Genomic DNA, 25,940 nt, shown 5'->3' with positions numbered 1-25,940 from the left:
AAAAAGATCAATGATAATCTTTTGCATTTTTCAGAAGACAGTGATTTCATCATAGTCAATTTCAGAAAGCTTTTTTTCTCTAATATTATATAACGATTGCTTTTGTTTACATAAGTATATTCTGTAGCACAATTGGTGAGCATTTTATCTATTATTTACCTGTGATGTTGTGTAAAAAGTAAGAGGAAGCCCTACATGTGCCATAAAATATGAGTTGACAAATTGATTTAGACTGCCATGATGAGAAAGAGAAAAGGGTGGGAAGGGATGGAGATCTCCTGATCCCCCCCAACTTCCTCTCATGAATTTTGCTCCATTAAATTATCCATGAAGAAGTAATGAACTGGTTTTATCCATTCCTGGAAATGAGTCAACAAGCCAGAATAAGCAGCACTACTTGCTACTATTAACAACAAATAAGTATATGGATTTGTGGACTATTATGAAGTTTCTAACTGAAAGTCTTTCTCTGTTTTTAAGGGTAGTACAAGAAGTATTAAAACTGAACAAATGTTCTTGCTTAAAGGCCTCCTCCAGTGTTTGGATTAAGCTTTGTAAATCCTTAGTACTAGACTAGTTTGGGCTATACAAAAGACTTGGCAAGGGATTACAAAGCTTCTAATGAACCTCCTGTCAGGGGTTAATTGGTAAGCTTTATTTTCCTTTTAAAGAATCAAAATGCTCCTAAGTTTTTTTTTTTTTTAAATACAGTCTGTACATTCAATATTTCATTGACCTAAAGATGCAGAAACCTCAAAATATAATAAATAGCTAATAGGTAAGTAATAAATAATATGAAATAGATAGATAGATAGATAGATGATAGATAGATAGATAGATAGATAGATGAGCTTAAAACTCACTAAATTTAAACAAAGACATTACACTCATTGGATATTTCTTTCAATCTTTGTTATTTAAAGTTCAACACACTCACAAAGTAAATGGCTGAGATTGTAGTACCTGCACACATATGTTTAATTGAGACCAGAGGGATTTGCACGCATTTAATTATCTGTGGGGTTCTGGCCAATATATTTAGATTATTTTATGATACTGTTCTTTAAATTCAGTGTGCATTTTTCATACTGTTTGTATGAAAATTTGGATGTATAAAAATATTGATTTAGGCCCCAAGTTTATTTATTTATTTTATTTATTTACAATATTTATATACCGCTCCACATCAAGGAACGGGGAAGAGCAAGATAAAAGAATAAAACCCCATAATTAAAACAATTAAAACATTTTAAAAAAGAAATTCTTTCAGCATATAAAAATACTGATTTAGGCCCAAAACCTGTAATAGAATATATCTCTAGGAGGATGCATTAAAATACCAAAGATATTGTTTTGGCCTCATTTTTAAAAAAAATTAAGGGTGCAATCCTGTCTTAATAGTTGGCAGCCTCTGAAGTCAGAGGCTACTGAGTATCCAGTGCGGGGTGGCTGGAGCACAGAGGCAATCCTTACCTCCATGCTCTGGTCACTCTGAATTTTCCCTAGATGGGCAATTTTGCTCGTGTAGGCGCAGCTTCAGGGAGGGGGAGGTAAGGAGTCCAGGGTGCACATAGGAAGCTGTGTAAAGCAGCTTCTACAGTCTCCCCCTTGCCTTGGGGACCTCCCCCATTTTGCCATCTCCACGCTCCATTTTCGAGCGTGGAGATGTAGCTGGTGTGGAGAGAACTGTGTCGACTATGAGGGGGTCGGAACAGGAAGCTCAGTTTCTGGGCTCTGAGCTTGGACCCTGGTTCCAACCTCAGATCCCAGAAACTGAAATATCCTATGTCCCCCAGATGCTGCCTAGGGGACATAGGACTGCGCCCTAAATGTGTTAGATACAGTGTGATCCTATACCTGTATGCTCAGAATTACCTGCTGAATTGAATTGAGCTTGCTCCCAGGCAAATAGGTATAAGATTCCAGCCGCAGTGTATAAAAAATAAGCAAGCTGTTTAATTTTAAACATTTACCTACTGAAACACTGAGAATATTTCAAATTTCACATTCCAGAACATATTATCATCCATGTGTCTTTATTTTTTGACAAGTGAGCATTCCTACAATAAGGAAGTGAGACAACAACATACATTTTCAAGTCATGCATTGCTCCTCAAACGGCCAAATAGAGGGCCTCATGTTTTCAAATATATATAAAACACAGAACCTTAAGTGCTCAAAATGCATCAATAATGTCATTGCTAATTTTCAAATCCACTTCTTTTTTTTTTAAGTCCTGTTTAACTAAAAGTAATTTTCAAGACCAATTAGGCTAAGATATAGGGACGCTTCATTTACAGATAGAATTCAAAAGGTTTGAAAGAAAAATGCCACAAGAACATGTTATTGATATGATAATTGCAGCTATCACTCGATAACTTGAATGTGTGAATCTGTTATCACTAGTTATTACATGATCAGTTATCACAGATCATTGCCTCCTAACATGTCAGGCAATTGCCCAATGAGGGAGAATCCAAGATAAGAGGTGATAAGCCTATCCTGTAGTTGCCCATCTCATGTTGTCAAACGATTATTAAACTAAGTGTGTGAATTTTCCAGTTGCAGCAATAACCTATGAAGTGTTTTACTGAAAATGTCTTGATGTGAATGCAGAAGAAAACAAAGTGTGGCTCAGGAACTTGCTCTTTTACTTGACTCCTTTCTTAGTTCACTACATCAGCTGAAAACCTATGGTGAACTCTACATGCTTTCTACTGAGAAACTGGCTTATTCCAATGAAGGCAAAATGGTAACCATTGGCTACAGATGGCAATGCTGACACTCTGATTTTGAACACATTGCAGAAGAACTTACTCCCAATTGTGTTTAGGATCAGAGCACCAGGACTGTGTTTAGGGTCCAAGCACCAAAACAAAAAGTTTTAAATGCCAGGCAGTGGAACTGGGTGCTCCTGCCCATCCATAGTCCGACATAAGCAGAGGGCCTTTTTGGTGTCTGCTCCCAGGCTGTGGAACTCCCTTTTTTGTCTGAAAGTCTGTTAGTAAGCAAAGACCGGTTTAGCCTGTAAGTGTGTCTGTTGGTTTGGATGTTGTTTTTATTTTGTAATTGTTATGTTGTTATTGTATCTTAATGTGTTTTATTGTTTCAATCTATTTCAAATTTTTTTAGTAAGCCAACTTGAGTGCCATTTTTTGATAGAAAGGCAGGGTATAAATAGGGATGGGCGGATTCTCTACATGTCGTTCCGTGGGGGAATCTGCCCATGGGGGGAGGCGATCCGTCCCTCCCCCTGGAATCCGTCCAGGCCGGCTCTGCTCTGCGTTGATCCTGTGGAGCTGGCCGCCAGCTCCGTATCACTGGTGAATGTCGATACGGCTGGCAGCCACTGCTGTGCCGTATCGCTGTCTAAGTAAGTCTCCGGATGCAAATGGCGTAGTAGGCATCATTTGCGGCCGTAAAGCTGGTAGATTAGCCTAAATGCAGCCTTAAATGGCTACATTTAGGCTAATCTACCAGCTTTACGGCCACAGATGGTGCCCGCTATGCCATTTGCATCCGGAGACTTACTTAGAGAGCGATACAGCACGGTAATGGCTGCTGGCCGTATCAACATTCGCCAGCGATGCTGAGCAGGCAGCCGGCTCCACAGGATCGGTGCAGAGACGGATCCGACCCAGACAGATTCCGGGGGGAGGTGGAGGTGAGTGCTCCATTCTGTATGGGCCCCAATGGGGCCAGATTCTTGGAATCCGGCCTCACTGGGGTCCGTGGCGGAATTCTCCCCCATCCCTAGGTATACATCAATCAGTCAAACAAACAACAAACAAATCACCAGCAAGTCCCTCTATCAAAAGGGCTCATAAGGGAGAGGCCTTTTCAGGGCCCAATCATTTTTGGCTCCAGTACAAACTTGCAAAGTGGGTCCCCTCCCACACATACCATGAAGCGATCCTATCCCATATATACAATCTCATTAGTCACAATAGAACAGAACACAGATCTGCCCCTTTTCAGCATGCAACTCCTTTGCTGAGGGAACTGCACTGGCTGAGTGTTTGCTTTAAGGTTTAAAGTTTTGGTACTAGCATACAAAGCCCTGAACTACTTGGAACCAGGATACCTGAGAGAGTGCCTTCTCCCTTACCATCCTGCCTGATCACCAAGGTCATCAGAGGGCATGCTCCTGGTGGTTCCACACAGACGTATGGCCCAGCTGGAGTCCACCCAGAGAAGAACCTTCAGTATGATGGCTCCCTTCCTATGGAAGTCCCTGCCTCTGGAGGTCAGGCAGGTACCAAAACTGTGTTGTTTTAGGCACCTTCTGAAAAAGGCTCTTTTCCAGGAAGCTTTCCTTGGTTGACCAGCCTTGGTTTTATTGGCATTCTGTTTTTTAAAGAATAATTTTAATATCATGTTTCATTCTTCTTTTTGGAGAATTCCCCTTCCACATGAACTGCTGCACTTATCCTTCTGAAACTTTGCTGGTTTCTTACTTAGGGACAACTCTAGTCTGTCTGTATTTTTCAGAACAATGATCCACAAGGAAAATAGAGAGATAAGTATGTCCTCTTTTGGAGACCTCAAACTGTCAAGGCCACCTTTGCACAAAAAATCCTTGTGGCTATCGTTCTGAAATTTGGCAGACATGATCTCCTCTGATGGGGCAATGAATTCTGAAATTTTTATCCAATTCTTCCAAGTAATAAAAATATTACTGGCAGTTCCCTTTAAAAGAAGGTCAAAATATAAACCCTGCACCTATTTTTCTGACATTGGGCAGGTGTAATCCCCTTCTAGGGGGCTACTATGCCTGAAATTATCATCCAGTTCTGACCAAGAAAAAAAAGTTACAGGTTTTTTTTTTAAATTTCCCATGGTAGTCAACAGGAAGCATAAAGACTAATTTTTCCAAGCTGGTAAAAGGCACTCCCCTAAGCTGGTAAAAGGCACTCCTGGACACTGCAGCCACCTGGGCTTCCCCAGTTAGCTCAGAGTCTAGCAGGACTCCCAGACTGCGCACTTGGTCTTTTAGGGGGAGTGCAACCTCATTTAAGACCAGTTCTAAACCTCGATCCAAAGGTTTCCCAACCCACAGTATCTCCGTCTTGTCTGGATTAAGTTTCAGCTTGTTCACCCTCATCCATCTCAAAACAGCCTCCAGACACTGGTTCAGGAGTTCCACAGCCTCCCTGGGATGTGCAGATGGAAACAAGAGGTAGAGCGGAGTATCACCTGCATATTGATGACATTTCAGCCCCCAAATCCTGCTGACTTCCCCTAGCGGTTTCATGTAGATGTTAAAAAGCATGGGGGACAAGATAGAACTTTGCGGCACCCCACAGGCTAATGGCCATGGGGTGGAACAGAAGTCCCCCACACCACCTTCTGAAATCGCTCCTCCAGAAAGGACTGGAACCACTTTAAAACTATGCCTCACAAGCCCAATCCAGATAAACGATCCAGAAGGATACCATGGTCAATGGTATTGAAAGCTGCTAAGAGGGCCAGAAGAACCAACAGGGTTGCACTTCCCCCATCTATTCCCTGGCGTAAGTCATCATCCAGGGTGACCAAGGCTGTTTCCTTCCCCTAACCAGGCCTGAAACCTGATTGGAATGGATCTAAGTAGTCAGTTTCATCCAAAATGGCTTGGAGTTGTGAGGCCACCACATGTTCTAGCACCTTGCCCAAGAATGGCAAATTTGACACAGGGCAGTAGTTAACTGAAACCATAGGATTTAAATTTGGTTTCTTCAATAAGGTCCTCACCACAGCTTCTTTCAAAGCTGCAGGGACCTCACCATTTCTCAAGGAGGCACTGACCACCTCGGAAGTCTAGATATCTGGCCCAGCTCTGGCAGATTTCACAAGCCAGGATGGGCAAGGATCTAAAGGGCAAGTAGTAGGTCTCAGTCCTCCAAGCAGTTTGTCCACGTCCTCAAGTTGCACAAGCCGAAAGGTATCCATAACATGACTAGATGGTGCACCAGCCCCATTCATATCAGACTCTGTCAAAACAATGGCATCCAAGTCAGCACGAATACGAGCAATTTTATCTGCAAAGTGTCTCGCAAATTATTCACAGCGGGCCTTTGAGGGTTCAAGTTCTTGTGTTCCAAGGCCTACACCCAAGAGGGCTTTAACCACGTGAAAGAGCTCCACTGGATGACACTAAGCAGATGCAATGGTGGTGGAGGAATAGGATTTCTTCGCCACCATCACCGCCACAGAATAAGATCACAAGTGGATTCTTACTTGTGTTCGAGCGTATTCGTTCTGAGTCTTCCAACATTTATGTTCTAATTGTCGACGCAGTCATTTCATCGCAACAAGGTTTATTTTTCTGGCATTTTTCTCTGCAAAATCATGAATTATCCCTCTAAAATCTGTTTCTCTTGCAAGTTCACACTTGATAGACAAAATAGGCAGATAAGAACACATTCCTAAGCATGTTTAGACAGAAATAAGTCCTAAACTCCCAGCATCCCCCAGGCAGCATGACAGGCTGGTGGATTTTGGGAGCTGTGCAACTTATTTATGTCTAAACATGCATAGGTTTGCACCCTTAACTGTTCTTGCCCCATAGTATAATGGCTGCATAATAATAATAATAATAATAATAATAATAATAATAATAATAATGATAATTTCATTTCTGTACCACCCAATAGCCGAAGCTCTCTGGGTGGTTCACAGAAATTACAAACTGCAGTAGAAACAGCATCAGTGATGCTCTCCTTGAGTATTTCAGTATTTTAGGACTGAACAGAATTGTAAAACAAATGTTACTGGTTGCTTTGAATCTGTGCTTTAATTCACAGATAACATTTTCCAAATTTGCATGGAAAACATTCCCTCCAAATAAAGACTGCAGCTGGGCCAGTCCTACCATAAAGCAGGTGACCACCTCAGGCAGCAAATGCAAGGTGGCCAGGTATCCTTTTTATAGAGGACCATCCTCTGTTTTGGTTTGTTGGCAGTTGATATTCCTCTATTTAAAGAGGTATCCAGTCCTAATCTGGTTTAAAATCAAAGACTATAAGGAGGAAGAGCAGGGGCCTTGAAGTTGCCCATCGACGTGTAGCACCTAGACAGCAGACTGAGCAGGCACAAAGGACACCTAGTCAGTCTTTTCCATTATGGTGAGATATATGTATTTCTATTTAAATTATAGTTATTATTTCTAAATTTGCACCTATACATATAAATTTACATAGCCAAATGTTGTACAAATTGGTGTCCTCTTTTGTCTTTTTTTGCTATGTATTTCCTCTCTTTTGGTGATGTGTAAGTGGCCACCCTAATTTTGGGTGTCATGAAATGACAACAGATTGTTAGTTATTTGTTATTACTGTATTTTTACTGCCAGGGAGTGGAAGAAGTGCTTGTAGAAATTTGTCTTAGTTGCCAAAATAACTTGGCTGGTCCTGTGTACCTTGACTTGGTGGGAGAAGGGGGCACCATTTGCCTTAGGCAGGAAAATGACTTGGGACAAGGGCATTGAATTGGTCCCAGAAGACGAAAAGCAACCAGTAAAAATGGTCCCAAACCTGCCTCATATTTCTCATTTCTCTTACCACTGCAACCACCCCATCCCATCAGTCATTAAGCAATAGGTCTTGCATCAGCCTGTCTTAGCCCTTTCATCCAAACAATCATCTTCATTACAGCCCCACTCCCCAGCATCAATAATATTTTTAAAAAGCAAAGACTCCAGCATTCCTTAATTGGCCTCTCATTGTCTCTTTCCCTTTGGTGCCACTGCTCGTCAACTGCCCAGCTGGTGAAAGAGAGATAAATTCAACTTAAATCCAACTACTGTGATTTCACTGTGTTGTAGTTTAAAGCCTGTGTATACAGCACTAGTGGAAACTTCTCAATTTTGATTCCTAAGCTGTTTCCTCCAGAACAATCTCACTGCATTAAAGATTTTATCTCTATCTCTATCTATCTATAGGACAAGATAACAAGAAATCTCAGTATGGACACCTGATAAAAGGTTATGTTATATAGACGACACAGTTTGCATCTGGGGGGACACAACCCAGTCACCCCTGTTAAATTGAAATACTTCCATCCCTTTTCTGCTGACTTGATCTTAATGATTTCAACTGAGTTTTAATAGCTTAATTTTGTAGCACATAGCATGGACTAACAGAAGTGTCCTCTTAAATCAAATCCATTGATGAGTATTAATTTTGTCCATCCTAATGGCTGAACAGTAACAGCAGCAATCTAGTCATCACCTTTTGTGAAAAGTATTTGTAATCTTGCTTTCGAACTGTGGTCCTGGAGAAGACTCTTACGAGTCCCCTGGACTGCAAGGAGGTCAAATCAGTCCATCCTAAAGGAAATCAACCCTGAGTGCTCATTGGAAGGACAGATAATGAAGCTGAAGCTCCAATATTTTGGCCACCTAATGCGAAGAGAAAACTCCCTGGAAAAGACCCTGATGCTGGGAAAGACTGAAGGCAAAAGGAGAAGGGGACGGCAGAGGATGAGATGGCTAGATAGCATCACGGATGCAATGAATATGAACTTGAGCACGCTCCGGGAGAGAGCGCAGGACAGGAAGGCCTGGCGTGCTATGGTCCATGGGGTCACGAAGAGTCGGACACGACTGAACGACTGAACAACAACAACAATTTGTAATCTATTCTTAGCCTACACAGCTGTCCAGAGAAAGCACCAGTTTTCAGAGTAGATTGTGCTGTACATGTGACCAAGAGGAAACAGTGTATTATTCAAAAATACACTGTTCACACTGTTCTAATTCACAAAACTAACTAGAGAAAACAAAAAATAATTTGATCTTTTGATGTATCATTTTCCTGAAGTAGGTGCCATCATCATGGAGCAGGATAATAACATTATTCACAGTTCATTGTCTTGCAACTGCAGCTGATGATGATGATAATGGTGAATCACAATAATCAATAACCAGAACAACAGGCTTCTGTGTTTCATGCAGAGACAAACTTAAGACAATCTACAGGTCAACTGTAGCCATTTTTTGAGCAGCTTGGATGTCTGGAAGGGCCTGCTAACTAAGAGCCATCACAACTGCAAGGACTTCCTTTCTCAAACAGCTGTGGACTATATTACATCTGACATGATGAGCATCTCTTGAATCTACCTTTCAAATATTTGGCAAACCATTTTCTCACTGTCCTTCACAAAGTTGACATTTTCGGCAGCATGATAGGAAAGATGTCACGTCGGCTGCTTTTCAAGTTCTTGTCACAGTGGTTAGCACCAGTTCTGTCATCTTTACTCTCCTCACAATCCCCCATCTTTAGCCATGTCACAAATAATAATACTTCCAATGGTTTTTTTTTGGTCAAATTTCAAATATTATCACCCAGCTGCACATCTTTGGAATATACTAGTTATGTTAATTTTTGTTGCTCATCTTCCCAGACGCTGGAGCACAAGTTCATTAATTAACCACAAATCTGTAGTCAGTACTAGGATTATATAAACATAAATTAAAAGCCCTGCACTTCTTTTTATATACTTGCTGGGGGTGGAGGAATGTGATCATTGTCACTAAGGGCCATATTTTATAAATGAATATATGCATTCTTTTTCAAATACAGATTTGGGGTAATCTCCCCCCTTACATTTGGAACATTCTCTTGCTTCAGTGGAAGGTTAATGAAAGACATTCTGAAAAAAAAGTAAATTCACATTCCTGCTGTCCTTTCTTTTAATCCAACTTTCCAGTCAGTTTAATATTTGATGTTTGCTTTACGCATGGAATCAAAGATATCTGCTGTTTGTGCAACTTCCATTTTTCCACTGTACATTCAATGCACACACTATGCACATTATATATATATATATATATACACACACACACATACACACACAAAATGGCACATTGTACTGGGGTCAGGGTCAGGAATAGAAAACATGAGGGAAGAGAGAAGCAGTGAAAGAAATGTCAGATTTATGGTGTCTGTAAATCTCTCTGCAGTCACACAAAGAATTACAGACATGCACATTGCAAGCATCTCTATATGAATTTAGGCCAACCTACAGAATCGGAAATATCTCAGACCTGAATGGTAGCAGATTTTTTCCTTTTTGATACTGTTTGGATTCTGCCAGATAAATTAGTAGGGCACTTTACAGATTGAGCTGGGGTGGGGGGTGGGGGAGAAAAGAGCAGGGATGGTGCCAGCACAATATGCCTTTACCATTGATATTAGATTCCTAAAGTAGCTATTTATATTGTGGATTTTAAAATAATATAAACATATTGTACACTGGAAGCTTGAGTTTTCCTGCCTGTGTCTAATTTCCTGCTTTGACTGATTTTTAATCAGCTTTAAAGCAATATTGCGAAAGTCGGTTGTAAAGCTTACAACTAAATGTTCTGATATCGAAGACAGTATTTTCTTTAGACTACTTCTTTGTAGAAGCCACAAGGTTAATTATAAATGATAATTAGGACCAGGGGTCCTAAGGCCACTATTTCTTTCTGAAAACCCCACCTCCCCCACCATGCCCTTTTCTAATTGTACTCGGGTGCCTTGGGGGCTAGTTATGCTGCTAAAGCTAATATATCAGAATCATCTCTTTTTAAACCAAAGAGTAATACATGAGGCAATAGCATACATTTGTATGCAATTAGAAATACACATTATAGCTTTTGGGGTTATTCCTTTTGATATTAGCCTGTTCCTCTGTGACTTTGAAATGGACATTATAGAGTCTTTTGCACCGTTTCTGAGGATAGCTCCCATTCTCAGGAAAACATCCCAATAAATATCTGATCTAAACTGGTGAAGTTTAAAAGATGACAGCAATCCTTTCTCCCCCTCCCCTTTTTTGTTGTTGATACCATTGTCCCCTGAAAGTGTTCTGTGGCACAGGGGATGTACAATACCTGTGACTATTGTAATGCTAAGAGCATGTCCATATGGCTAACTGGCTGTAAGCCCAGCCATATTGGGGTGTTACATAACCATGACACATCACACTGGCAGCTGTTACTGGCAAAGATGAATGTGGGCTGCTCCCAATATGTATGGCCACACCTGGGTTTCATGCATCAACTGTGCACCCGTTGCAACTGTGTCATTTCACATGGGCAAACCTTGCTAAAGACAGTGTGCAGAGCTGCCACCATGATGTTTTGTGGCTGGTGTGCGTAGAGATATAGATCAAAATATCCAGCTACTTGTGTGACCAGTAAGGTTATTCATATGTCTCCTATGAACTTTCTCAGGGCAAGTTAACATATGAAGAGCCTTGGTAGATCAGACCAAAAGTCCATCTAGTCCAGCATGCTGTTTCCTACAGTGGCTAACCAGATATTTCTGGGAAGCCCATAAGCAGGACATAAAGATAATAGCTCTATTCCACTCTTTCTTCCCTGCAAGTGGTATTCACTTGCATTGCATACTGCCTCTGAACATGGATGCTCTGTTTAGCTATTGCAGCTAATACCTATGGATAGATGTACCTCATTTGCGAAGTGTACCTTTAAAATCCTGTTTTAAAGCTGTCTTGTGACAGGGGCCCCATCTACACAGAGATGCTTTCCAACGTGATTCCATTTAAATGCAGATTTTCAAGAAATTGAATTAGCATCTTCTGCAGCACACGGACCCAGTAAGGCAGTGTATACATTGACAAAAACCGCCCTCACAGGACAAATGGCACCTGAAATCACATTAGTTTGGGGTTGGGTGGGCAGAGTCCCATGAATAGAACGAAATGTCATCAACTGCTTGGTACAGCGCAGCAAATCTGTGGAGGCTTGCTCCCGGCCCTTTTCTCTGCTCCGGTGCTCAGTGAAGTGCAATTGACGGCAATGAGTTACTTCTGAGTAGACATGCTGAGTTCACTCTTTCTCAGCGGGAGTAAGGGTCACTTGGGGGCACTCACCTTTTAGACTCATTAAACTTCTCTGCACCTACGCTGGTCCAGATGAGTGAAGAGTTAAACCAACAAAGGAACTCTCCCAATCCCTCTCTCCACTCTGTACTCGGTAAAGTGCAATTGAAGACAATGAGTTACTTCCAAGTAGACATGTTTAGCTCAATTCTCGCCTTGTGTCCACCCTTTCGTGATGGCAACTTTCCCTTCTGCTGCTCCCCACAGCCCACACTGAAGCCAATTGAGGTCACACAGACTCCCAAACTGCACTGAAGCCACTGTGACAGGAAAATCTGTTGCAAAATAAGTTTGCAGAAAAGCAGGATTATGGCATCAAAACACACACTTGCTGTGGAGAGGGGCATGCATCAGGTGCCACAATAGTTGGGGAGCCACAGTAGAGCCGGAGTAAATCCCATGTAGATGGGGGCCAGGGAATTCAATAAATATAAGAGCATATGTGAGAATGTCCTGCTGCAGATGCCATCTGCCTGGGCAATGACATCTGTGAAGGCACAGGACAGGGCTTGATGGAGTCATCAATTATGGAGTTCTCTTCTAAAAGAAGTCTGCCTGAGCAAAACAATGCCTGCTTTTAGGAACACCTTAAAAAAATCAAAACAGTTTTTCTGGATCCAATTTGGCAGAAGATGCAGCTCTGATAAAATCCTGTGAGTTTTTAGAGCAACCTCCCCCAACCAGGTGTCCTACAGATGTGTTGGACTGCATGTTGGCTGGGAATTATGGGAATCCAACACATTTGGAGGGCACCAAGTGAGGAAAGGCTGTTTTGGTGGTGGGGAACCACTGGAGAAGCCTTCTTGGTGGGGGGATTCAACAAGCTCCCTCGTGTCCCATTTTTAGATGGTCTATGATGACTTAAAACAAATTTGCATAGATTTTGGAGGTGTGATTTTTCTCACTCTGCTTTTATACTGTTCTAGTATAAAATTTTCTGCTGTCTTATTGTTTTTGCTGTTGTTATAATAATTCTTTTTTATTGTTTTTATAACTATTTATACCTTGTGTGCTGGACTGGTCTCATTATATATTATGTAGAAAAGCAAGATAAAAATAACATTATGCGCTAAATGGCAGGTTCTCATCCCTACAATAGCCTGAGGGCTAAACTAGACATTATCTTTAATATGTAACATGCAGCTACATATCAAGTTTTTGTTTACCTAATTAAAGTGGAGGAGGAATCCTTGCAGGAATGTAAAGTATGGGCACGGAGGGCTTATTTCTCATAAGATAAGAGAGATCACCCCAGCATGATTGGCGCCAATCTTGTCCTTCCCCCTTGTTTAGGAAATAAGTCCTGGTTGTTGCCAATAGCGATTTCCCCCCTAACATTCTAGCCATGTGATTGCACTGAGGAAGGGAGAAATCTCCCCACCCTATGCCCTGTGTATACTGTAAAGTTTGCCCCTTCTCGTGAACCTATAATTAGGTAAGCAAAATGCTGATACATAGCTGCGTGCTATGTATTAAAAGAACATCTAGTTTGGCCCTGACACCCTGAAGGGGCTCTATAAATACTCTGAAAATACTTGCAGTAGTTGCAGAAATTCAAATACCAGGCAGCATAACAGTGTAGTACAAGTTAGAACAATGCTTTTAACTGGTGGTACTTCACAAGGTGTCAGGTGATATGAGTAGCACTGGTTGAAAAGCAACAAGTCAGAATGTCAGACTAAGATTGTGAAGAGACTCAGGTTCAAATCCCCACTCATACAGGAAAGATCAACGGGTAATCTTAGGCCAGCCAGCCTGTCTCACCCTAATTTACCTCACAGGGTTGTTGTGAGGATAAATGGCATGGCGGGGGGGGGGGGGAGAACCATGTATGTCACTTTCAGCTTCTTGGTGGAATTATGGGATTAAAATGGAGTTAATAAACAAAATAATAAAGGAAAATAATGGCTTGTATACAAACTGAAAAGAGGCAAGAATTATTTCCTACTTAAATTGACTTGCATAAAATGATACAAAGCCAAAGCTACGCTTTGCCAAATCCGGAGTTATACATAGATGGGACATTTTAAGTGTTTTGTTCATACTTCTGCTCGTTTCCTGTCTTAGACATGGTAAAGTAAAAAATAAAGTAAATATACTGCTACATGGGGACATTTTTCTTTGAGACTTGGACAAAAGGAAGGAGAATGAGGGAAGGGACCGCTACAAAAACAGCAAAAGAGGAAACTTCTAATGTGCACTGGAAATCCCAATGTGAATGCTCTTCATCAGGGGCAGGAAACCTCACGTCCTCTAATAAAGGAGTCAGCCATTCACTACAGGAGCAGAAGAAAGAGTTGGACCACAGGGTGGGGAGTGAAAAGTAGGGACATATAGCTCCTGCTCAGACATTCTGAATATGGTTAAAATAAACATGTGAGGAGAGGGAGTGTTCTAGCCCTGCTTCCCTCCTTGTGTATTCCATTGCCCTCTACTTGTGGAGAACAACTTTTTGAAGAGGACAGTCTCCTATATCCATGGAGGCTCTCCACACAATTAAGAATGCTGGAAAATCTCCACGAGTAGAGGGGGTGAGGAAAACTTGTGAGGAAGGGGATGCAGCTAGGGTGCTTCTCACACATTTATTTTAGCCCTATTCAGAACACCTGAATAGGGCTACTGTTGATTAGTTAATCCGAAGTGTTTTGAGTGGACACTCTCTGACAGTATCTGTTACTATGCCAATGAACCGCTTACATACAACACAGAAATGTAACATTGTATGTCACTGCCTGATCAGATCAGTCAAAGTCACCATTTGTTTGCCTTTTGAAAACTTCGTAAGAGTTATCTTTATTATTCTGGCTTAATCTAGTGGGGAGGTTGTGCTGTGTGTGTGTGTGTATGTGTGTGTGTATTTTTCTTCTGTGATTCTTCATTTAAGTATATTGTTCATATGTGTTTTAATTAGGTGCATGTGCCAAGAGATCTTTGGGGATTTAATAAACAACAACAATAATAGTGAAATACACAGTCACTATATTGTATATAAAATGCCCATATAGAGAGTATGGCTATTGTATATATGTCATTACACATCTCAGGAAGAAAAATAAAATTAACATTATAAACTCAAAAACAACCTTCTGAATTATTATTTTAAAAAAAATAGAAATAAAGCAAATTCAATGATCCACTGGAAAGTGTATTATAGTTTCCTCATAATGAAGCATCTAAGCAATCAATCCACAAAATTTTCCATGCACAGTCTGAAGATATAGAGTGCAAAAGTCTCTTTTTGCTTTGTAGACATTTCACATGATATGGCACAGGGGTCACAGCTGAGCTAGAGGTGTATTTATAACAGCAGCCATTTTGTTCCTGTCCTGCACTGACACTGATCGGATAACCAGACTATTCATGAAGCAAGACCCTGGACAGCATCTAGTTAGTTTCTTTTCTCTGATGGCCTGTCATTCTGTCAGTCCTGACCTTCAGGCTGTCCTGCACCATCTGAATCACACTCTCTGCACTTTCTCACTGACTGCAAGCTACTGTTGTCTCACTGTCTGACCTTACACAAACACAATACAAACAGACAACCCACCTCAGCTACATCACTGTCTATCGCTTACACGGGAGATTGATAGCCACACAGAATTTTCTCTCTTCGACCTTCATTACTAGAGTGGCATATTCTGACTGACAGCCAACCTCATTTCACAGAAAGCTAAACTACCAGTTGCTGTTGGTATGAGCCTTTTTTCCTCTTAAATTTGCCTTCAAAAAACAAATGAATTCACTCACAATGCTAACAAGAATTCTAACAAGAATATCTATTCCTACCAGAGAAAATATATTTTAAAAATAAAAAATCAAGGGAGCAGGAAGGAGAGGTAACTCTAGAAGACAAAAATAGTAATTAAGCCATGTAGGATTTGTGAACATTTTTGCACATAAAGCACTGCAACCCAGGTATTTTAGACGAGTCATGTTGAACCATCATCACCCTGTTGTGCTTCAGAGGAAGAAGAAAGCATTCCCTTGCATTTTATATTGTAAGTTCATCAGTCCATCTAGCACACTTTTGCCAGATGCAATTGGCTGTGGCCTATTAATTATAAAAGGAGAGGACTTTTCCTGTTCTACTACCTGTTGTGAGTGGTCCTTTAACTTGCAATGCTAGTGGATGGAATAAGCACTACAAGGATCACTTCAAGACTAAGGCCCAGGGAAAGTAGAACAGTTACACAAAGATTAAATGAATGTGCATGTGCCCCCCACCCCCCAGTATGGTCATATGTTTCATTGATACATGAATCAGCATTTGCTGTCCCCAGCTGATTATACAGACTTCTAGTCATACACAATCTATCCTAATTCATATAGCTGAATTACTATATTATGCTTACTGTTACACTTCATGTGTAGTGTGATGCTTTGCATCCCAATTTTCCTTAATTTTTACAGTTGCAGAGGGGTTGGTTGCAGGAGTGGGGAGATTGCAGCATATGGGAAAAGTAGGTTTATGCCTTTCCTCCTCAGCCAGAACCCCTTCCAAATAGCCACTATTTGGCTATGAACAATACAAAAACTTCTGATAGGCATCTCCTCTCTCCATACACAAAAACCTCTGATAAGCATCTCCCCACTTCATACACTATGATTCTGCCCCCCACCCCATGCCTGTAGAAATTAAAGAAAATCTGATGGCAAAGTTGCATGCTATGCAGTAAGTGCAACGTGTGGTTTTGCTCTCAGATTGGGCCTTAAGTACATAAGTAATAGATGTTCCAGTTTTAGAATAACTAGTGAGCTAGGATTCTATTCAGGGCCCATATACACCAAAGGATATCTTGTTAAATTAACAGGAAATAAAATCCACCTCCAACAGAGCTTAGAAGAATGGAATTTTTTTCAGCACAGTGTCCTACCGACTCAGGTCTTGTGGAATCGAATGGAACTTGGGGTTCACACCTCAAGTTTCAAAATTGTCTTAGGCATTTCAGAAAACTTTAGCTTGCCTTTTCGAACAATGTTACTTGTGAGTTTGTGAAGATGGTCTTCTCCATCTTTACAAATGAAAAGATGAACAGAATGGCTGTTGCCAACACCAAATTCAGTGACTTTTTTTTAGTTTTGCAAGTTCTTGCACAAGATTTTGAACAAGTTCTTTCTCAAGACCTTTTTATGGCCTACTACAGCCTATATCTTCCTTATTCACCATGTTTCCCATGCTGTAAATCAGGGGCAGGCAAATTGTGGCCCTCCAGATGTTTTGGCTTACAACTCCCATTGTACCACACCATTGACTATGCTGGCTAGAGCTTATGGGAGCTGTAGGCAAAAACATCTGGAGAGACACAAGTAATCCATCCCTGCTCTAAATTTATTAATTTATTAATTAGATGTATTAGCCATCCATCTGGCCGGCTACCCGGCCACTCTAGGCGGCGTGCAATACCAATAACAACACAAAATACAACTTAATCAACTGAAAAAAAACAACATTGCTCTAAAAAACCCTAACCCACCCCAAATGCCTGCCTGAATAGCCAGGTTTTCAAAGCCCGGCAGAAGCCCATCAAAGATGGGGCATGGTGGAGGTCTAGGGAGGGAATTCCACAGAGTGGGGGCCACCACAGAAAAGGCCCTCTTCCAGCCCACTGCACTGTGAGAAGTCTTCTGCTAGCACTGCATAAGAGCACATGAAACAGCACTAATACATTTTCTGTTCACAATTCTTTGGATCCAAGCCAGTATACTCAGTGACTGACATTTGTCTGCCTGAAGCTGAGATGCTTCCCCCCACCCCCACCCCCACTTGTGGAATCCTATTCCAATTAAGGTTCATATGTCTTATCATTACACATCTTCAAATGGGCATTAAGACTTATTTGTTCTGAGTCCCTTTTTCTTGAAAGTTTATTATGTTGCTGCTGCTTGACCTGGTACTAAATTGTTTTATTCACTGTAATGATATTATGCTGGGCGTATTGTTGTTATTTATTGATATAGCTGTTTTATTGCTAGTGTGTTGCTATCAGGCAGTATCCAATCCTGCCCATCTGTGTGCAGGCCAGGGCCCACCACCACTTTCGTTCCATGCACGGCCAGCCCCGCTAATTCTATTTTATTATTTATACAATATTTATTTAAAATATTTTTTGGCCACCTTTCAGGGCAGAAGCCCTCCCAAGGTGGCTTACAGCAATAAAATAATAAAAACAGTTAAAGTATTAAAAGTGATAAAAACAATAAAAAAAACAATAACAGTCAACAGTGGTCCTGACAGCTTGCACAACAGAAAGTTAGCACTTACAAGGGCAAGTCCCAAAACAAGAAGAAACGCTCATTTTTGGAAGGGGGCACGTTGGTGGTGCTCTCTTATGCAAACTTCACCAAGCTGCCCCCTTCCAGAAACAAGCATTTCTACTCATTTCAGGTTGCCCCCAGAAGCACTAAATTGCCATTGAGGAAGTGGTGGGGGCTGCTGGTGGAACAGAATTGACGGGACCAACTGCAGATGTCCAGTCACCGTTGGATACTGCCCATTGACTCCCACTGCTACCTTTTATGATGTTTTATGTGATCATGTATTTTATTAAATGCTGTGACTTTACACCCAGGGTGGGCATTTTCAGGAGATGTGGGGGCCATTTTGGCCCTTTAGATCCCCCTCCTGGCAGGCTGCAGTGTGTGAGTTACCCTGAGATACATATATCTATATACATATATATATATATATATTAGGGATATACAGATTTTGTTTAATCCATTCCGTGTGTCTTTCGCAGATTGTCAGGCATCTTTTATTCATTATCCGTTCATTGATGGAATCAGAAAAGAACACCAAAAAAATCCGCCACAATTTATATAAATTTTGCTGGTATGTATTTATAACAATATTTTGCATATTTTTCTTAGTGCTACACAGCGGAGGCTGAAGAGAGATCGGAGATGTATAAAAGGTTGGAGGGTTGTTGTTGTTCTTGTTTTTAAAGGTGTATATATTAACATATTTTCCACTAACTTTCATATTTTTGTATGGTTAAACTTACATACAATTCTGGAAAGTAAAAAAAAAAACGATCCGCAAGTCTGCAGCATCCGCATGACTCTGACGATGCCAGTCCCCTGCGGAATCTGCAGGTTCGAATTCATAGAAATCCAAAGTCATTTGAACATTGTTCAATATTTGTCTGACATATGGGGGTTGGACTTCATGGTCTTGTAGGCCCCTTCCAACCCTACTGTTCTATGATTCTATGACATCCCATATATATATATATATATATATATGAATGAAATAAGAAACAATCACATCCATAGCACTATAGTGTGTGTAAAGCATCAAATTTAGCTCACTTTTTAAAAAAATATTTTGGGGAGCTCTGCAAATTCAGGGTAGTGGCAGAGGTGTACATGGCCCATGAACTGCAGGTTACCCACCCGTGCTTTATATTTTATTGTTATTTAATGTAAGCTATCTTGTGAGGGCTTGGCTCTAAAAAATACTTAAATAAACAAATAAAGAATAAATACAGAACCCTGTACTGAAGTATGATCATGTAAACTGCTATCTCTTACCTTTTGGGCTCTGGAGGTGGCTGGGATTTGGAATCTTTCCTCTTTTTGGACTCCTTTTTGGAATCCTTTTTTGCCTCTACTTCAGTGGCTGGGGGATTATTATTTGCAACTGGCAGTATGCCACCTTGTATCTCCTCCATTTTTTGACTTTGGACATGATTGGGATGGTTTTAAGTGAAAAGGTAAGGATAGCATAAACAGAAAGAAAGTGAAAGAAACAAAGACGTAGTAACAGATGAAGGAAAACAAGCTAAAAGCAAATAATAATAATAATAATAATAATAATAATAGATGCCAACAATAAGTCAAGCAAAAGTAGTAAAGGAAAGACAGAACCAAATAAATAAATAAAAAGAGCCAAACTCTGTTGCCCTGACAAGATGAATAAAATGATTGGTGACTTGAGCGGCAGCCTTATAATTTGAAATACCAGCAATGTGTATAATAATTCATGATTATGTTTACCAGAGAACGTACAAAAACACTTCATTATTTTATAACACTCTGTTATTCAGTAGCATATGTAGAACAGAGTGTGACATCTCACTGTATAGAATGCAACTTCCAAAAAGAAAAACCTTCAGTGCAATAAATACCATAGCAGTCTATATAGAAAGGAAATTTATCTCATCAGTAATTTCAGGCATAATATCTAAATGACAAGAGTGAGCTGGAAATTATCTGTGTAGCTATTATGGCTGTCAAATGGCAAAATAGTTTTACATTTTTTAAAATTAATTTCCAACATGTGGGTCATCTGATCCACGAAAGCAGGCTAAACCAGCACAGTTGGGCAAGGGGAAAGTGCTTGTGTAACTTATAGGTCAGTAAAAATCAGTAAAGCTCTGGTAGACTCCAATGAGAGGTTATTGCATCATAATATTGGTTATGCAGTTCTCTATCCTCTATTAGGGTAGCCTGTAAAGGTGACATGGACGCTTTCAGAAAGCAGGAAGAAGTTATCAGAATGCTAGATCATCCAGGAAGAAATGCCTTAATGTTTTACAAAGGACATGAAGACAGACAGCTGGACATTATAGCTCCCCTCTTGCTTCTCTTCTTCTTCTCATGGTGTGACTGGAGGATTCTCAGTTAATTCATCTCTGCTCTGCCCCATTGAACAGATAGACTGCATGAGGATCCAAATGTACACAATTCCTTAACTGACTGAAATACATTCTCCAGCATTTCTATAGACATTTTAAAAAAATAATAATAATCAGAAATATATTTCCTGAATCAAATAAAATGTAAAAATTATTTACCACAAAGGCATCAATAGTGAACATCTTTAGTAGTGGTCACTACTAAATTAAAAATTAAAAAAAATCCAAAGCTACATTTTAAAACTACTTTCAATTGTTAATTGCCCATCTCAATTAAATAATTATTTAAAAACTTAAATAATGCTTTCAGTCTTATTAAGTGCAACAGAATACAATGCCTTGCTGTATTTGTTTGATTGTTTTTATCTAGCCATCTCATTCAAATGAAAGTGGTACATGGTAATACATTGTTGTACCTCATTAGAATTATGTTCTGCAGTCTCACGCTACCCTATGGTTTCCCCAAACATGTGAACAAAAATAAAGGTGAATGAAACTAGCAGATAACTGTTTGGATCCATTTGGACTTGATTTATTCCTGCTTTCCTTTAGACAAGCATGGAAACAAAGAAACAAATCAGTTCTGCTGTCAGATACGTTGTGTACCAGACACACAATAATAAGAATACAGACACGGAGGACTGTTGTGCATTATTCAAAAAAAATCTGCATTTTAGAAAGGGACTCTTCCCACACTGTTGGAGGCAAGCATCTCCCCCTTACCTGTTGCCATGAACATGTGACGCGCAAAAGGCAAAACTGTAGTGAAGTAAGGTGGGATCAATCATTGCTCCATTTTCTGCTCGCTCAAGCAAATCACTGAGGTAGCAGAGATGCCTGTGACAGCCTCTGACTCCGTTACGTGCACAATACTCATCTAGCACAAATACCTGGCCAGGACTGAACCAGCCCTGTGTGGAAACAGAGAGAACAACTTTTAGATACAGAGTTTTAAAACGCAATGCTAGGCAACAGCGACGACATCAAACAATGCAAATATTTAAGGAAATCTAATTTGTGTAACCCCTTCATGGATCACTGCCTTGTTGTGGCGAAGGGGCTTGCGTAACTCAGTGAAGCCATAAGCTATGCCGTGCAGGGCCACCCAAGACGGACAGGTCATGGCAGAGAGTTCTGACAAAATGTGGTCCACTGGAGAAGGAAATGGCAACCCACTCCAGTATTCTTGCCAAGAAAACCCCATGGAACGTATCACAAGGCTAAAAGATATGACGCCGGAAGATGAGCCCCTCAGGTCGGAAGGTGTCCAATATGCTACTGGGGAAGAGCAGAGGGTATTTCCAAGTAGCACCAGAAAGAGTGAAGCGGCTGGGCCAAACCCGAAAGGACACTCAGCTGTGGATGTGTCTGGTGGTGAAAAGAAAATCCGATGCTGTAAAGAACAATATTGTTTAGGAACCTGGAATGTCAGATCAATGAATCAAGGTAAGCTGGAGGTGGTCAAACATGAGATGGCAAGATTGAACATCGACATCTTGGGAATCAGCGAACTCAAATGGACAGGCATGGGCGAATTTAACTCAGGTGACCATCATATCTACTATTGTGGGCAAGAATCCCTTAGAAGAAACGGAGTAGCACTCATAGTCAACAAAAGGGTGGGAAAAGCAGTACTGGGGTACAATCTTAAAAATGATAGAATGATCTCAGTACGAATCCAAGGCAAACCATTCAACATCACAGTAATTCAAGTCTATGCCCCAACCACTGAGGCCGAAGAAGCTGAGGTTGATCGGTTCTATGAAGACCTACAACACCTTCTAGAACTAACACTAAAAAAAGATGTCCTCTTCATCATAGGGGATTGGAATGCTAAAGTAGGAAGTCAAGAAATCACCGGGATAACAGGCAGGCATGGCCTTGGTGTACAAAATGAAGCAGGACAAAAGCTAATAGAGATTTGCCAAGAGAACATGCTGATCATAGCAAACACTCTTTTCCAACAGCACAAGAGGCGACTCTACACATGGACGTCACCAGATGGTCAATATCGAAATCAGATTGATTATGTCCTTTGCAGCCAAAGATGGAGAAGCTCCATACAGTCAGTAAAAACAAGACCTGGAGCTGACTGTGGCTCAGATCATGAGCTGCTTCTTGCAAAATTTCGGCTGAAATTGAAGAACGTCGGGAAAACCACTAAACCGTTCAGGTATGACCTAAATCATATCCCTGATGAATATACAGTGGAGGTGAGGATTTCAGGGATTAGACCTGATAGACAGAGTGCCTGAGGAACTATGGACGGAGGTCCGTAACATTGTTCAAGAGGCAGCAACGAAATCCATCCCAAAGAAAAAGAAATGCAAGAAAGCAAAGTGGCTGTCTGACAAGGCTTTACAAGTAGCTCACGAAAGAAGGGAAGCGAAAAGCAAGGGAGAAAGGGGAAGATATACCCAACTGAATGCAGAGTTCCAGAGAATAGCAAGGAGAGACAAGAAGGCCTTCTTAAATGAACAATGCAAAGAAATCGAGGAAAACAACAGAATGGGAAAGACTAGAGATCTCTTCAAGAAAATTGGAGATCTCAAGGGAACGTTTTGTGCAAAGACGGGCATGATCAAGGACAAAGAAGGCAGGGACCTAACAGAAGCAGATGAGATTAAGAAGAGGTGGAAAGAATACACAGAAGAACTATACAGGAAAGATCTGAATGTCCCTGATAGCCATGATAGTGCGGTCACTGAACTTGAGCCGGACATCCTCGAGAGTGAAGTCAAGTGGGCCTTAGGAAGCATTAGTAACAACAAAGCTAGCGGAGATGACAGTATTCCAGCTGAGCTATTTAAAATCCTAAAAGATGATGCTGTTAAAGTGCTGCATTCAATATGCCAACAAATCTGGAACACTCAACAGTGGCCACAAGACTGGAAAAGGTCAGTTTACATTCCAATTCCAAAGAAGGGCAACGCCAAAGAGTGTTCAAACTACCGCACCATTGCGCTCATTTCACATGCCAGCAAGGTGATGCTCAAAATCCTACAAGCTAGGCTTCAGCAGTATGCGAACCGAGAACTACCGGAAGTACAAGCTGGGTTTAGAAGAGGCAGAGGAACTAGAGATCAAATCGCCAACATTCGCTGGATCATGGAGAAAGCAAGAGAATTCCAGAAAAACGTCTATTTCTGCTTCATTGACTACGCTAAAGCCTTTGATTGTGTGGATCACAACAAACTGTGGCAAATTCTTAAAGTGATGGGAGTACCAGACCACCTTACCTGTCTCCTGAGAAACCTGTACGAGGGTCAAGAAGCAACAGTCAGAACCAGACATGGAACAACCGATTGGTTCAAAATTGGGAAAGGAGTACGACAAGGCTGCATATTGTCACCCTGCTTATTTAACTTATATGCAGAGTACATCATGAGAAATGCCGGGTTGGATGAATCAGAGGTCGGAATTAAGATTGCTGGGAGAATTATCAACAACCTCCGATATGCAGACGATACCACCCTAATGGCAGAAAGCGAAGAGGATCTAAAGAGCCTCTTGTTGAGGGTGAAAGAGGAGAGTGCAAAAGCTGGTTTGAAACTCAACATTAAAAAAACTAAGATCATGGCATCTGGCCCCATCACTTCCTGGCATATAGAAGGGGAAGAAATGGAAGCAGTGACAGATTTTACTTTCTTGGGCTCCAAGATCACTGCAGACGGTGACTGTAGCCATGAAATTAAAAGACGCTTGCTCCTGGGGAGGAAAGCTATGGCCAACCTAGACAGCATAGTCAGAAGCAGAGACATCACCTTGCCGACAAAGGTCCGTCTAATCAAAGCTATGGTTTTCCCAGTAGTAATGTATGGCTGTGAGAGCTGGACTATAAGGAAGGCTGAGCGCCAAGAATTGATGCTTTTGAACTGTGGTGCTGGAGAAGACTCTTACGAGTCCCCTGGACTGCAAGGAGGTCAAATCAGTCCATCCTAAAGGAAATCAACCCTGACTGCTCATTGGAAGGACAGATAATGAAGCTGAAGCTCCAATATTTTGGCCACCTAATGCGAAGAGAAAACTCCCTGGAAAAGACCCTGATGCTGGGAAAGACTGAAGGCCAAAGGAGAAGGGGACGGCAGAGGATGAGATGGCTAGATAGCATCACGGATGCAATGAATATGAACTTGAGCACGCTCCGGGAGAGAGCGCAGGACAGGAAGGCCTGGCGTGCTATGGTCCATGGGGTCACGAAGAGTCGGACACGACTGAACGACTGAACAACAACAATTTGTGTAAATACATCAATATATATCTAATACCTTTTAGAACTTAACTGGAAAAACTTACATCCAATACTGTGCAAGCAGACTTCTGCTTAAGCAGTGGACTTTTCCCAAGTCCTTCTGCTCCCTGCAGCTCCCTGCACACCACAAACTCTGTTCCAAGGGGTTCCCCAGCCCTCTAGACCAAATTTGGGTGTGTGCAGGGCTGCAGGGAAAAACCCCCCTGCTCTGCTGGTGGACGTTGTTCAGTCAATGCACGGATAAAATTGGATTTCATCATATATATCATAATTGCAGCGTGCATATGAATACAACTACAATGTTCTATCAAATTAGAATGAAGAAGAATTGTGCTACAAGTAGTGCACAAACATGTTTGTGGATGATTGAAGCTGTGAATCAGAGACCTATACATTGAATCAGTCACCTTCAACCCATACATTCTGAGGGTCAATGCCCATTCTGATAACTGCTAACACAAACTAGCTAGTAGTATAGGAAGCAAGAGGCAGAGTGTCACCTCACTAAAACAGCACTGAACCACTGGAACATGAAGTAACTTGTCTATGAGATAATTCCTGCTGCACTTCCTGGTTGGATACTATCACTTCTGATTGAGGCAATGTCTCAAAATATACCTTAGTGTAGACATGCTGGATTGGATCCACACTTACTCATTCTTACACGGGCCCTTTGAAATCAATGGGACAAGTTACTCAAGACAAACTTAAGATCCCCTGATTTCAGTGGGTCTACCTCAAGTATGACTAAGTCTGAATGCAACCCAGTGATCCTCCTTTTGATGCCACTTGAAAACGTATTTACCTGGTTTACTGTATTTGTTAGCTTTAGATGGCTGGTTTTATCTGGCTTTGATTGAAGTTTTTTTCTCCTGGTGCTCATCTTTATTGTGTGATTTTTTAAAAAAATGATGTTTTAACATCACTGTTAACCACTTTGAGAGGTTGATTATACCTGAAAGGTGATATATAGATGTCTGAAACAAAAAAACCCTGTATATTTATTGTCTGGTATATTAGTCAGCGTATGCAGCACACATTGCCAAGTATGAGAAATATTTGTCTGGCAGAAGTATCAGTCCATGAATTGGCAAGCATATAGAGTACAAAGTAGAGCTCTGGTTCAGACATGTAAACACTGCTTCATGTACTCCATCGAGCGGCCAAGTAGCCCTTGTGGT

General features: G+C 41.0%; 1 protein-coding gene across 2 annotated transcripts in view; it reads right to left on the bottom strand.

Moving 5' to 3' along the window:
• Nucleotides 1-25,940, bottom strand: part of CADPS (calcium dependent secretion activator) — a 517,790-nt gene that overhangs the window by 174,480 nt on the left and 317,370 nt on the right. The window contains exons 13-14 of one of the 2 annotated variants that reach the window (XM_084840490.1): nt 21,231-21,418; nt 19,402-19,548 (exon numbers count right to left, since the gene is read on the bottom strand). In XM_084840490.1, the coding sequence (XP_084696616.1) occupies nt 19,402-19,548; nt 21,231-21,418 (335 nt within the window). The remainder of the gene's footprint in view (nt 1-19,401; nt 19,549-21,230; nt 21,419-25,940) is intronic. The other variant, XM_084840489.1, reaches the window with a different exon arrangement.

The sequence above is a fragment of the Heloderma suspectum genome, chromosome 2, assembly GCF_057233095.1.
Source record: "Heloderma suspectum isolate Gila_16-S chromosome 2, 16-S_ref, whole genome shotgun sequence".
Lineage (NCBI taxonomy): Eukaryota > Metazoa > Chordata > Lepidosauria > Squamata > Helodermatidae > Heloderma > Heloderma suspectum.
Note: the sequence above shows the minus strand (reverse complement) of the source record. Positions and strands in the feature narration are given on the sequence as shown.